Source organism: Mastomys coucha, unplaced genomic scaffold (assembly GCF_008632895.1).
Source record: "Mastomys coucha isolate ucsf_1 unplaced genomic scaffold, UCSF_Mcou_1 pScaffold22, whole genome shotgun sequence".
Classification (NCBI taxonomy): Eukaryota; Metazoa; Chordata; class Mammalia; order Rodentia; family Muridae; genus Mastomys; species Mastomys coucha.
The window spans coordinates 103,798,377-103,812,520 of NW_022196905.1; the positions used below are offsets into that span (position 1 = coordinate 103,798,377).

General features: G+C 42.8%; 1 protein-coding gene across 7 annotated transcripts in view; it reads left to right on the forward strand.

Moving 5' to 3' along the window:
- Chek2 (checkpoint kinase 2) overlaps positions 1-14,144 on the forward strand; it is a 34,303-nt gene that overhangs the window by 7,457 nt on the left and 12,702 nt on the right. For 4 of the 7 annotated variants that reach the window (XR_004109452.1, XM_031337376.1, XM_031337375.1 and 1 more), the window contains exons 3-8: positions 2,092-2,216; positions 2,333-2,480; positions 3,231-3,321; positions 7,914-8,022; positions 10,164-10,217; positions 12,875-12,936. Coding sequence is in view for 6 of the 7 variants with exons in the window: in XM_031337376.1 (XP_031193236.1) it covers positions 2,092-2,216; positions 2,333-2,480; positions 3,231-3,321; positions 7,914-8,022; positions 10,164-10,217; positions 12,875-12,936 (589 nt within the window). In the remaining variant the exon portion in view is untranslated. Of the gene's footprint in view, positions 1-2,091; positions 2,217-2,332; positions 2,481-3,230; positions 3,322-5,035; positions 5,755-7,211; positions 7,321-7,913; positions 8,023-10,163; positions 10,218-12,874; positions 12,937-14,144 lie in introns of those variants that run through there. The other 3 variants (XM_031337379.1, XM_031337380.1, XM_031337378.1) reach the window with 3 other exon arrangements.

The following is a 14,144-nucleotide window of genomic DNA, read 5'->3' on the forward strand; positions in this document are numbered from 1 at the left end:
CCTCAAACTCAGAAATCCACCTGCCTCTGTATTTTTTTTTTTTAAAGATTTATTTTTAGGTTCCGGAGAGATGGCTCAGCCGTTAAGAGCACCGATTGCTCTTCCGAAGGTCATGAGTTCAAATCCCAGCAACCACATGGTGGCTCACAACCATCAGTAATGAGATCTGATGCCCTCTTTTGGAATGTCTGATGACAGCTACAGTGTACTTACATATAATAAATAAGTAAATCTTTGAAAAAAAAAGATTTATTTTTATTGTGTATGTGAGTACACTGTATCTGTCTTCAGACATCCCAAAAGAGGGCATCAGATCTCATTACCGATGGTTGTGAGCTATCATGTGGTTGCTGAGAATTGAACTTAAGACTTCTGGAAGAGCAGTCAGTGCTTTTAACCGCTGAACCATCTCTCCGGCCCCTTTTCTTCGTATCTTCCTCCAAGATGGAAGGTTTTAAGCTTTGAGGAAACTGCTACACAATAGGAATATGGGATGCCTGGTTTGTTTGGGTAGTGAAGTTGAAACCAGTGGAGCTTGGGGTAGTTAAGAAAGGGAGAGGCATCGTGGAAGCAAGTGCCTAGACCTGAGCACCTGGGAGGACATGAAGAAGGTCATAGATTTTATACTGAATACAATAGGAAACCTCAGGAAGGTAAAATGCAGGTAACTAAATAGTTTTCAAAATTCATAAACTATTTGCGAAGTGTTTTGAGAAATTCTTTGGTTTTTCAAGACAAGGTTTTTCTGTGTAGCCCTGACTGTCTTGGAACTCATTTCACTGTGTGTACCAGGCTGGCTGGGAACTCGGAGATCTGCCTGCTTCTGCTTCCTGAGTGCTGAGATTAAAGGGGTGTGCCACCGCTGCCTGACCTATTCAAGAAGTCTTAATGGCTACTCATCATTTCATAGTTATGTTTAAACCATCAATTATTTAACCCATTTATAGCCTGGTGTAGTGGCACATGCCTGTAATCTTGACATATGCCTATAATCTTGGCACTTGGGAGGCTGAGGCGGGAATATCAAGAATTCATGGCCAGCCTCAGCTACATAGCAAGTTCGAGTCCAGCTGGGTTACATGAGACTCTCTCAAAGTGTAAGTAAATAGAGTTGAGATATGTAGCTCAGTTGGTAGAGCATTTACCTAGTGTGCACAAAAATCTGGGTTTTTATCCCTAGCATCTCGTAAATTGGGAGTGGTTGGCACTTGATTGCAAACCTAGCATTACGAAATTTGAGGCAGAAGGATTAGAAGTTTACTGTCAGCCAGGCATTGGTGGCGCATCCCTTTAATCCCAGCACTTGGGAGGCAGAGGCAGATTTCTGAGTTTGAGGCCAGCCTGTTCTACAGAGTGAGTTCCAGGACAGCCAGGGCTACACAGAGAAACCCTGTCTTGAAAAAACAAAAAACAAACAAACAAACAAAAAGACATTTACTGTCATTCTTGGCTCCATAGAGATTTAGAAGCCAACCTTGAGGGTACGAGACCCTGCTGAAATACCAGGGTCAAATAATCATATACCAAAAAGCCTAAAACAAAGCAAAACTGAGCCATTGTTGTGTAATTGTTCTCACTCCCCACACTCCATCCCCCATTCCCACACTCCATCCCCCATTGAGCCCCGAGGCCTTGAATTTGCTAAGCTTGCATTGTATACTGACTTATACCCCAGCCAGTGACTCCCAGGTTTTTTTTTTTAAGATTTATTTATTTACTTTATTTATATATGTACACTGTAGCTTGTCTTCAGACACACCAGAAGAGGGCATTGGATCCCATTACAGATGATTGTGAGCCACCGTGTGGTTGTTGGAAATTGAACTCAGGACCTCCGGAAGAGCTGTCAGTGCTCCTAATCACTGAGCCATCTCTCCAGCCCACCTCCCAATTTTTAATACAAAATTTTGATATTAAATCTATATGTTGCATCATTTTCTTGTTCACTGCTGTTTTGACAGTGGCTTTCTATGTAGGCAAGTTTCCTGAGCTTGTTCTGCAGGGCTCATATGAGCACCACTCCACCAAATCAGTCCCTTCCTCCAGTTAGCACTTTGATACATTCTCTGCTGTGTGTTTGTGTATCAACAGACTGTGTTAATGACAACTACTGGTTTGGGAGGGATAAAAGCTGTGAATATTGCTTCGATGGACCACTGTTGAGAAGGACGGATAAGTACCGGACCTACAGCAAGAAGCACTTTCGCATCTTCAGGGTAGGTGACGGTTGCTTCTCTCCTTGGAGATCCAGTGATCTAGTCGTTGCTCTGAGGTGTCTTGCACTATTAACTCCTGTTGTCAAAACTTGGAAATAAAATGTTCTCTGTTTTAGGAAAGGGGCCCTAAAAATTCTTACATCGTATACCTAGAGGATCACAGTGGAAATGGAACCTTTGTAAATACCGAGCTTATCGGGAAAGGAAAGCGCTGTCCTTTGAGTAACAACTCTGAGATCGCACTTTCACTGTGTAGAAATAAAGGTAATGTTGTTATCATATGGTTAATGAGTTTTTCTTAACTTCCACTATAAACGGAAGTTTTTGTGTCTCTATAGATTATGTTTTAAATCAGTCAAATTTAGTAAGTTAGCATTCAAGAAGCATTCAGGAGTTAACACCATTGCCTGAGTTGTGGGGTTTTTTTGTTTGTTTTCGGTTTTTGAGACAAGGTTTTAGTATGTGGCTGTCCTAGAATTCCCTATGTAGACCAGGGTGGCTTTGAACCCTGCCTGTCTCTGCCTTCTGAGTGCTGAGTACTTTGTGTGTGTGTGGGTTATGTGTTTGTGCATTTGTGTAGGTGTGGAGGTCAGTGGGTGATGTGAGGCGACTTACTCTCATCTCCACCTTATTTATTTACATTTATTAATTGTGTGTGTGTTTGTATATGTGTGTGAGAGAGAGACAGATAGACAGAGGTAGAGCAAGAGAGAGAGTGCATGTGCGTGTGCAGGCTTACATATTACAGTATGCATGTAGGGGTCAGAGATCAACTGTTCAGTCGATTTTCTCCCTCCACTGTGGGTTCTGAGGACCAAAGTAAAGTCGTTAGGTGTATATAGCAAGTGATTTTTGCTTACTGAACTATCTTGTTGGCCCCCCAGATTAAAAATAATCCATTTTGTTTTACATGATAAATGTAATTCTGTACCTTATATTCTGTGTGTAGTTAAACTTGAGAGCCAGTTTTTGAATCGTGAATTAACAAGCCCATTTCTGTCCTTCCCCCCTTAGTTTTTGTATTTTTTGATCTGACTGTAGATGATCAGTCAGTTTATCCTAAGGAATTAAGAGACGAATACATCATGTCAAAAACTCTTGGAAGGTAAAATTTTTTTTTTCTTTATATAATAAGCTAAAACTCATTTTTTTCTGTGTATTCTCATGGGTTAATTTTTTAGACCTGATTTTATAGCATTATTACTTATAATATAGCTGTCAAACTTTGTGATACATGTACTACTGATTTATTTGATAATGATCAGTTTAAATAAACATTTTTCCCTTATAAATTTTAGTGCTGGGATTAGCTCCTGCCACCAGGCTTGGCTTCTCTGATAACTATTCGTGTGTGTGTGTGTGTGTGTGTGTGTGGTCTACATGCTTACCTGTGTGAGGATGATTGTGTGTGGTGTGTGGAGTCCCGAGGCCAGTATTGGTGTCATCTTCAGTGGCTCTGCACTTTGTGTTATGTAGCTCACTGAACCCAGAGCTTTCTAACTCAACTTCCCTTGCTGGGTAGCAAGCCCTAGAGTGTCCCAGTCTTCACCACACGGGTACTGGGATTAGAGACAAGCTTTTAAGGCCAGTGTTGAGTATCCAAACTCAGGTCCTTGTGTAGTAGACTTTTTTTTTTTTTAAAGATTTATTTATTTTTATTTATATGAGTACACTGTCGCTGTCTTCAGGCACACCCCAGAAGAAGGCATCAGATCCCATTACAGATGGTTGTGAGCCACCATGTGGTTGCTGGGAATTGAACTCAGGACCTCTGGAAGAACAGTCAGTGCTCTTAACCGTTGAGCCATTTCTTCAGCCCATAGCAGATATTTTATAGGCTGAGATATCTTCCCAGCTCTATTTATTTTAATAAAACTAAGTAAGTTTCAACATAGGGTTTTATTTTGTTGCTTTGACTGGCCTAGAACTCACAGAGATTTGCCTGCTTCTGCCTCCCAAGTGCTTGTCTTTTAAAGGTAGGCCCCAACAAGCGCCTGGCTGGTTTGTTTTCTCATGTAGCTTACACTGGACTCAATCTCACTATGCAATCGAGGACGATCTTGAACTCCTGATACCCTTGCCTCTACCTCCCCAGACGGGATTCTAAGCCTGCCTCACCCTGCCTAGCTAGTGACGACTTTTGAAAAGCAGCTTTTAATGAGCTATGATTCACCGTGTGTCTGTCTGTGTGTGGGCGCACTCGTGCCTCAGTGAGTATGTGGAGGCCAAAGGACAGCGTGCAGGGTCAGATCTCTCCCATGTGGATTGAATTCAGGTCATCATACTTCATGGTAGATGCCATTGCGTGCTGAGTAAGTGTACATGCTTGCCTTGCTTTGTTTGTTTAGTATTTAGTAATGCTAGTGTTCAAATCCAGGATTCTCTGCATGTTTGGTAAAGTGCTAGACTACTGAGCCTATCCCTAACTAATTAATTAAGTGTTTGGCTTTTTTTTTAATGAGACAGGGACTCACTCCATAGTGTAGACTGTCATGAACTCACAGTGTAGTCCATGCTGACTTCAAACTTATGGACAGTTCTTCTTTCTTATCTCCTGATGGCTACAGGCATTAGCTACCATATCCAGTGTATTGTATTTCTTGTTAATTAAAAAATATTTAATTACTTCTCTCTCTCTCTCTGTCTGAAGAGTGTGTGAGATTATATGTGCTTGTGTTTATGAAGACTGTGAGTATATGTGCTGTGTGTAGGAAGAGTTTGTGTACATGTGTAAGTGTGAGATGCGTGTGATGTGTATGCCCTGCTGTGCTCGTGGAGCACAGAGGAAAGGCTTCAGGAGTTTTCTCCTTCTACCATAGGTTCCAGAGATTGAATTCAGCTCCTCAGGCTTGTCCATGTCCTAACTCGCTTTCTGTTGCTGTGATAAGCATCACAATCGAAGCCAGCCTGGAGAGGAAAGGGTTTATCTGGCTTACATTTCCTGATGACAGTCAGTCACTGAGAGAAGCCAAGGCAGGAACTCAAGCAAGACGGGGGAACCTCACCAATCTCTGAGTACCCAATAGCTTTTCCGGCCCAAAGCTCCAAAGTCCTATAATCGTTCCCCAAAACAACATGGCTGCATCCATCATGACACTCTTCCACTCCTGCTTCAAGGACTGGACTACTTGGCTTCCTGTTGCTGTGATAAACACCATCCAAAAGCAACTTGGAGAGTGAAGTGTATATTTGGCTTTTATGTTGTGATCGCGGTCCACCCTTGAGGGAAGCCAACAAAGGAGCTCAAACAGAGCAACCGTGGAGGAGCAGCGCTTACTGCCTCAGTTTCCACGGCTTCATTAGGGACAGACAGTACTGCACAAACTGGGCTGGGCCGTCCCAAATTAGTCAAGAAAGTGCCTCACAGACTTGTTTACCAGACACTATAATGGAGGCACTTTTTCAAGTGAGATTCCCTTCTAGCAGATGATCCTTGCTATTGAGCCAAGTTGACAAAACAAAAAACAAAAACAAACCTAACCAGAAGGGCAATCATTTCTACATGCTAGGCTATCTTATCAGCCCCTGCCCTTCTGAGGTAGGTATGCAATTTAATGTAAAATATTTAGTTCAGGCACACGCCTTTCATCCCAGCACTTGGGAGGCAGAGGCAGGAGGATTTCTGAGTTTGAGGCCAGCCTCATCTACAGAGTGAGTTCTAGGACAGCCAGGGCTACACAGAGAAACCCTGTCTCGAAAACCAATAAAAAACAAGTGTAGCAGAAATATCAAAAGTTCAACAATATCCTTGGCATAATACTTGTTTAAGGACAGCCTCAGCTTTCTAAGATTTCTGTCTCAAAAGTGAGGGGTGATAAATAGCTAGGGAGAGGTTGTAATGGGAAGTTCCAGCTCCTAGAGAAGTTAAGTGCAAACAAACACATCAGGATCCAGTCTCAGATGAGCTTTGAAAACATTAAGCTAAGTGAAGAAAGTGTGATTTCATTGATATAGAACATCAGATAACTTTTAAGAAAACCATTTAGCCATCGCTAGGGGCGAAAGTATAATGGTGTTTCCCTAATTGGAACTAGATAGTAGTGGTTGCAGAGCACTGGGTATGTAGTTTACTATGACTCAGTCCTACACTTGTAAATCATCATGGTACATTTAATGTTACCTGTACTCAGCACAATCACAAATAAGAAAGATGTGAAGCCTTTTCTATACTCTCTCAAAACCTCATCATTATCATAGCTCACAACAGACAGCTCATATATGGCTGGTACTGCAGTAGTCATTGCTAGGATGGATCTTAATTTTGCAGAACAGATTTACTGTGGGTAAGGCTGGTCTGCATAACATTCTGTGTGGTGTTCCTCTGCCATTGGTGGTCCCCAGTGGGTCAGAAATCTTTGAAAGTTGCTGCTGCATGATGAAATATTATGTGGCACTTTCAGATGTAGTGTAAGGTGAGGTGAAATTCATGCTTCCAGCTGTGTATGCAGATTATTTGTTGGTAATTGTTTTGGTCTTTGTCTTTGTTTTGTTTTTATTTCCCGAGATAAGGTTTCTCTGTGTATCTCTGGATGACCTGGAGCTAACTGTAGACCAGGCTGGCCTTGAACTTTGAGAACCTCCTGCCCCTGCCTCCTGAGAGCTGGTATTAAAAGCGTGTGCCACCACTGCCTGGCTGTGTTTTCTTCTTTTAATTCAGGCCTGGATGGCCTTGACTTTGGTTTGCTGTTGTCCTTCTGTCTCTGCCTTCTCAGCTCTTGAATTACAGTTAAGTGATACTCCCCGCATGGGTACATATTTTCCATCGGGAAGACTTCTATTGATAATTCTCTGATCTCTAGAGAAAGTAAATTTTTTTGTGTTTGTTTGTTTTGTTTTTTGAGACAGGGTTTCTCTGTATAGCCCTGGCTGTCCTGAAACTCACTCTGTAGACCAGGCTGGCCTCGAACTCAGAAATCTGCCTGTCTCTGCCTCCCAAGTGCTGGCATCAAAGGCGTGCACCACCATTACCCAACATAAATTTTCTTTTTTTCTTAGTGTTTTTCTGGGAATTTCACAATCAAGGGCTCTGATTAGACTGAAGTCACTCCAAGGTCAGTGCTGCTGGATGTACAACATTTCCGGGCGCTCTTGACAGTTTATTCTGGTGAGGTTTCAGTATGTCCTTTGAGCACAGAGACAATGAAAAAAAAGTTACATGGACAATACTTAATTTCTTTTGTGTGTGTGCACATGTGTGTGCATGTTGCAGTGCGCCTCCTTGTGTTTTTTTTGTATGTGTGTGTATGTGCATACTACATGCATGTATATGTGTGTGTGAGTGTGTGTGACTGCTTATGTGTGCATACTATGTGTGTGTGTGTGTGTGTGTGTGTGTGTGTGTGTGTGTATGAGAGTGCAGAACTTCATGTGCCACAGAATTTGTGTGAAGGTCAGAAGACAGCTTTGGGTGTTGGTCTTGCCCTTGAGACTGGGTCTGTTTTCTGCTGTGCATGTGTGGCTGGCTGGCCCACAAGCTTCTGGAGGAGTTTTCTTGTTTCTGCCTCCAGGCTTGCTGTATGTTGCCAAGGTTTACCTGGGTTCTGGGTGTTGGAAGTCAGATTCTGCACTTGCATGACAAGTACCTGGACGACCTCCTCAGCCCCTTCTTTAGTTTCTTACTGTCAAGGCAGACTGGACTTGGTGTGTTTTGTGATGAAAACCATCCTGAAAAGGCACTGTCTGTATATTTCCCCTTAGTGGTGCTTGTGGGGAGGTAAAGATGGCTTTTGAGAGGAAAACATGTAAGAAGGTGGCCATAAAGATCATCAGCAAGCGGAGGTTTGCTCTCAGCTCATCAAGGGAAGCCGTAAGTACCTGTGTTGGCAACTGCCCAGCTCTCACACTTCCTTAAGTAACTCTGGAGGATGTCTCAGCCTCGGGAAGCTTGGGTGGCTTAGGCGGAGCAATTTTTGACTGCCAAACAACACTGGACGCTTTTAAGTGCCTTTTAGTTAATCTAGAAACTTATTTATAATTTAGTTCTAGAAATAATTGGTCGTCCGTAATCCTGTGCATAGTAATAGGCTTTTTTCTTATTCTAAAGCGGCAATGAAGGGATGCAGGGAGACGGGGGTCTAATGACCCGTGCAGCCTCACAGCTGCCTTTGGCATCTTTCATCTTGGTGGAGACCCTGTGGTGTTTAGAGACAGATGAATTCACCTCATTTGGACAGCCCACCTTTCCATTCTCAACACTGCGCATCTCACAGAAACTGCTCTTAGTCAGTCATCCATTGACTTTATCACAGTGGTTTACCTGCAGTCCAGTCCTTTTAAGCACTGAGTGAAGTAATGCTTGGGACATTGTAGCAGAAGTGAAGTGAAACTTGTTGAGAGTTAAGGGGTCTAGTGAGAAGGAAAACTAATCATGAAAGCTGAGTTTAATCCTGACCTAAGTGTTTCTTTTGAAAGCTCAGTATTTCTTTTGAAAGCATTTGTTGATGTGTAAAATACTTAGTATCTACAATGTAGCATTTTGATTCATTCTACAAATTAATGGTGGTTTTTACTTCAAAGCATTTTTTTTTTTTTTGATTATTACTCTCACATAGCCCAGACTGTCCTGGAAAGTGTTCTCTCGGATGCTAGGATTGCAGACATGTGCCACCACTCCTGAAAGAGATGGCACCCTTTATTTTCTTTCAGTTTGATGGTACAGTTTCCCTGACTGCAACTCTGAATGTAAAAGTGGTAAAGGAGACTAGCAATCTCTTTCCTAAGCCCTGCTGACCCCGTTTGCCCTATAAGGTCTTGTGTGTTTTCCAGTCAGTTGCATTTGAGGGACTTTCTCTGATATGATTCGGTTCTGAGGTAACCACTACAAAGTTCTGGATAATATCTGACAGATTTAAACAGGAGTGCCTCCAACTTCATCATTATTCCTGCAGATAATTCTTTGCTTGGTTGTTGAGATAACTTCAAATTCTTTGCTCTTTTGGGTGCTGTGGCAATAGCTAGGAGTTAGTTAGTTACAGAAATACATTTTTATAAAACCCAGGGACTTAGGAATACCGGACCAATACTCTTCCACCGAGATGACATTTTTAATTCTCAGTTGCAGGTTTTTAGAATGTGAATTATTCTTATGTAGCAGCTATTTGTCACGTTTTCTGTAATCCACATTTACCGAATGAGTGAAGTGGCCAACTGTATTGTTTTTTTCCACGTATAGCCAGACAAAGTAAAGGAGCCCAGGCACGTCTTCCTTTCCAGCCAGCTGTTTCTAGCTTTAACATTCTTCAAATTGTTTTTCCCAAGATAATTCTATTCTTACATAGTAGGAGGAATTTCCGGTCTGTGTTCAATTTGTTACAGATCTTTGACCTCACAATTCTGGATTTGCTTCCCATTTGGGGGGGGAAAGGATATCTCCTAGGATGTTGAAAATTTAGAACCAATCTTTATTTCTTAATTGTTCTCTGTCATTCATTGGACTCTGTATGACCTCTCTATTAACAGAACCTCCTCACCCCCACCCTCACCCCTGCAATGTAGTAGTGAGTGTGAGAGCAGAAAGGAAAAGTCTAGATTTAAACATTTTTAATCTGGAGTTGGGGGATGGAGAGATGGTTCAGTGGTTAAGAGCACTTGCTGGTCCTCTAGATGACCCATGTTCAATTCTTAGGCTGCCATAGCAGCTCACAGCAGTGTGTAACCCTAGTTCCAGGGGACCAGACACCCTCACACAGACACACATGCAGGCGAAACACCAATGCACATGAAATAAGAGTGAAAAAAAAATAAACATTTAAAAAAGATTTTAAATCTGGGTTTCTTAGCTCAAGTCCATTTTACATAAATATGTAGTCTTGTGTCTGCTGTATGAGCAGAGCTTGGTTTTGTAACTCGGCCATCCTAAATGAAGTTTAACTATAAATATGTTTTTAAAATACTGGGCATTATGGTTATTATTACTAATGAACTCTAATGCTATTCTGTTTATTTAAGGACACAGCTCCCAGTGTGGAAACTGAAATAGAAATTTTGAAGAAACTAAATCATGTAAGTATTACTGTCACTTGTAGTAGCTGCTCTCACAATTGGGAAGTGGACAAAAAGTGTTGCTGTAGGAAGCTAGTTTGGGCTCCTTTGTGTGTAGGTGAGAACACACATGGACCCTGCTCTTATTTACCTCGGACAAGTTTTACTTCAAAGTTGTTTATTATTATTATTATTATTATTATTATTATTATTATTATTATATGTAATTACACTGTTGCTGTCTTCAGACACACCAGAAGAGGGCGTCAGATCTCATTACGGATGGTTGTAAGCCACCATGTGGTTGCTGGGATTTGAACTCAGGACCTTCGGAAGAGCTGTCAGTGCTCTTACCGGCTGAGCCATCTCTCCAGCCCCCTACTTCAAGTTTTAAGAGTACAATCCTGTGTAAAAGGCTTTGTGACTTCATGATTTAATACTCAGTATTTTTATTGAGATCTTGACAAAAATCTTATAAAGATTAGTTATATTTGCAAAAGAAATGAAAGTCTTAGGCCAATTATATCTGAAATTTTGGTCCCTTTAAATACCTTTTATTTGGAGTAATCCAGTTAAAGCTATGGTGTCTGACAGGTAAGAAGAATCCCATTATTAATCTGATTTGAAGGCGTGGGAACCAAGTTGGATATAAGTGGTCATTGCCTATTTTGTAAGGATGACTTTATATTTGTGGAAGTCACAGGGCTGTAGCATATGGGTCTGATACTGGCTTCTCTTCTGGTTCTCTCAGTCTCTTTATTAGTTTATGAGAACCCATAATGTACTCTTAGGTGCTGGAGTTAAACTTGACCCACCTCTTGCCAGAGTAACTAAGGGTTTCCTCTTCTCTGTTTTAACCTCCAGGCAGAATTTCTTTTCTCTCTTCCACCACCTCACTTCCCTCCAAGAGCTGGAAGGTTTATTTATTTTAGATTACTGTGTTTGATACAATGTCTCCACAGCCTGTTTACAGCTCAGTGGATCCACTAAGGCTCCTTCCTCCCTGCAGTGGCCGTCGTGTACTTCGATTGCAGCCGCTTCTTCTCTTTGCCCTCCTTTCCTTCCCTGCTCTCTTTGCTTCCGTCTTCCTTCTGCCTTTTCTCCCCCTCCCCAATCCCCCTTCTTCCTTTTCTTTCTTTTTTGTTGTTAGGAGACAGTCCTGCCTTGTTACCGTGGCTAGTCTGGGAATACTGGACTCTTGTGATCCTTCTGTCTCCTCCTCTTGAGTGGAGTTTGTTTTTGTTCTTTTCGACAGGAACTGGCTGAATTGGCCAGGCTAGGCTCTGATTCCTGGCTCAAGCAATCTTCCTGCCGCAGCCTGCTTTGCCCAGTTTTTTTTTTTTTTTTTTTAAAAAACACATTCACTGTTGGCAGAATGACTCTGGGTGAAGGAGTTTGCTTCGAAGCCTGGCCATCTGAGTTTGATCTCCAAGACTCACATGGAAGAAGGAGAGAACCAATTCCCACAAGTTCTTCTCTGACTTCCACACATGCTCCGTGGCATGCACAAATACAGACAGACAGACACACATAATTAAACAAAGAACACCGTATACATTCCAAGTGTGTACCATCTCCCTAAAGATTTTATTTCGAGCCTTAAGATGGAAGTCCCTCAGCAGCACTTGGCAGTTTTCCAAGTCCGTGTTGGGAAATTGTGGGTGCTTACAGTTCACTGCAGGAAGACGAGCATACAGAGCGACAGTGACAGGGAGCTGCGGAGAACGTGGAGATGCTCCTCTTACAGTCTCAAACGTGAAAGGATTATAGGCTCTCTTTGAGTCTCTTGTGATCAGTCCCCCATGCTGGCTTCTGTATTCCTGATAGATACTCAGTCTGTTCCTTACCTGCCACTAAGCTTGGCTGTCAATTCTAAACACAAGTATGCTAAGTGGAAAGTTGGAATGCTAAGTCTGTGTTCTAGAGAATCTAAGCCTGTTCTTCCCTGCCCACAGTGCTGTGTCCCCTGCACAGATGATAAACTATCAACCATGCTTCAAAGGTCATAGACAGTGAGAGGATCTTATCATACAGGTTCTATTCTCATGGCTTCAGTGCTGGGGCCACAGGAATCTGGTATCTGGGAGTGTAATTGGGCTTCCTCCCTAGCCTTCTTTGCTATTGAGATGGGGTCTCTTGTTGCCCAGGCTAGCCTTGAACTTGCTTTATAGCTGAGACTGGCCTTGAATTCTTGATTTTCCTTCCTTGCTTTTTCAAGTGCTGGGGTTACAAAATAACCTCATGGCCTCCGATCTTGTGTCCTGTTGAGAAAAAGGGCTTTGCTCCTATGCAGGGATTGAGTTTTGGATCTCAGGCCTGCTGAGAAAATACCCCACCCCCACCCCAGAGCACCCAGCTCCTGCTGCTTTTCACACCTCTTGTCAGGTTCCTGTTTTGGCCAATGAGGAGGAAGTCTGGGAAAACCTGCTGTCATGCTTAGGTTGGCTTCTATGCAGACATGGGTTACTCCTTATTGACACTGTGTGATGATGTGTTTCTTGTGTGAGTTCTCAGTGAGGAGTCTGGCCGTCTTCCATTCTGCCTTCTCCTATGCTCCACTTAACAGCATCCCCAGACAACGGCCCAGGGCCTGCTTTTCATCCTTCTGATGCATCAGGTTCTGTGTCTGAAGGTCTCCTTTTTGGAGTTTCTCATTTCTCCTTTCTTCTCTCTTATAGCCGTGCATCATCAAGATTAAAGATGTTTTTGATGCGGAAGATTATTACATTGTTTTGGAACTGTAAGTAGTAACATTTAAATTCATGTTTCCATGTAAAATTTATAAGCCAGGAGGTGGTGGCGCACCCCTTTAATCCCAGCAGCACTCAGGAGGCGGAGGCAGGCGGATGTCTGTGTGCTTAAGGCCAGCCTGGTCTACAGAGTGAGTCCCAGGACTGTCTCAAGAAAACAAAGGCAAATATTTTAAATTTACTTTTGTCACTGTTGTTTCGCTCAGAGGGATTAAGTAGCTCACCCAGAGGCCTAGAGCTATGAAGAATTGATCTGGATTAAGTAGCTCACCCAGAGGCCTAGAGCTATGAAGAATTGACCTGGGGGCCGGACTCCACTTGTCTGGTCTAGCATGGTAGAGTCTGTTTCCAGTCCATCAGCATGTCGGAACCATGTGGCAGTGCAAATCTCTGGGCCTCTCTAGCTTCTGGAATCAGATTTTTACTTCTCTTTTATTTTATTTTTTGTGCTTTCAAGTTTTTCTGTGTAGCCCTGGCAGTCCTAGAACTCTCTCTGTAGACCAGGCTGGTCTCTAACTCAGGGATCCACTTCTAAGTGCTGGGATCTAAGGCGTGCGCCAAAACTGTCTTAGTAAAGTCAGATTTTTTTAAAAGTTCCCAGAGAAGTCTCCCTTGCTTACTGTACATTGCATCTTTCCCTCTTTTCCTGCTGGGCATCTGATTAGGGATGAGGCCTATGAGATCATTAACTTGTTACAAGATTTATGTTTGATTATTTTTAGTTATGTGTCTGTGTAGGTATGCACATATGCCCGTAGAGGTCAAGAGGTCAGACGTGGACTTTAGTCTCCGGAGATGGAGTTACAGGCACTTGTGAGTTGAACATGGGTGCTGGGAACTGAACTCAGGGTCCTCTGTAAGAGGAATGAGAGAAATCAGGACACAGCCCTCCAAGGTGTAGTTGAAGAGAAGGTTTTTATTGTGCATTTCAGGGAGAGCATAGGCAGAGGCAGCTGGAAGATTCCAGAGCAGGGAGAGGAAGTAGCAAATGAAGCATGGCCTAGAGACTGAACCTGGCCATGAGAGAAGAGAGAGATGAGGAGAGGCGGGAGGGGGGAGGAGATGGGGAGGGAGAGGAGACTGAACCTGGCCATGAGAGAAGAGAGGGATGAGGAGAGGGGAGGGGGAGGAGATGGGGAGGGAGAGGGGAGGGAGCTTGCCAAGAGGAGAGGAGGTCAAGAGAGCTCACAGCTGGAAT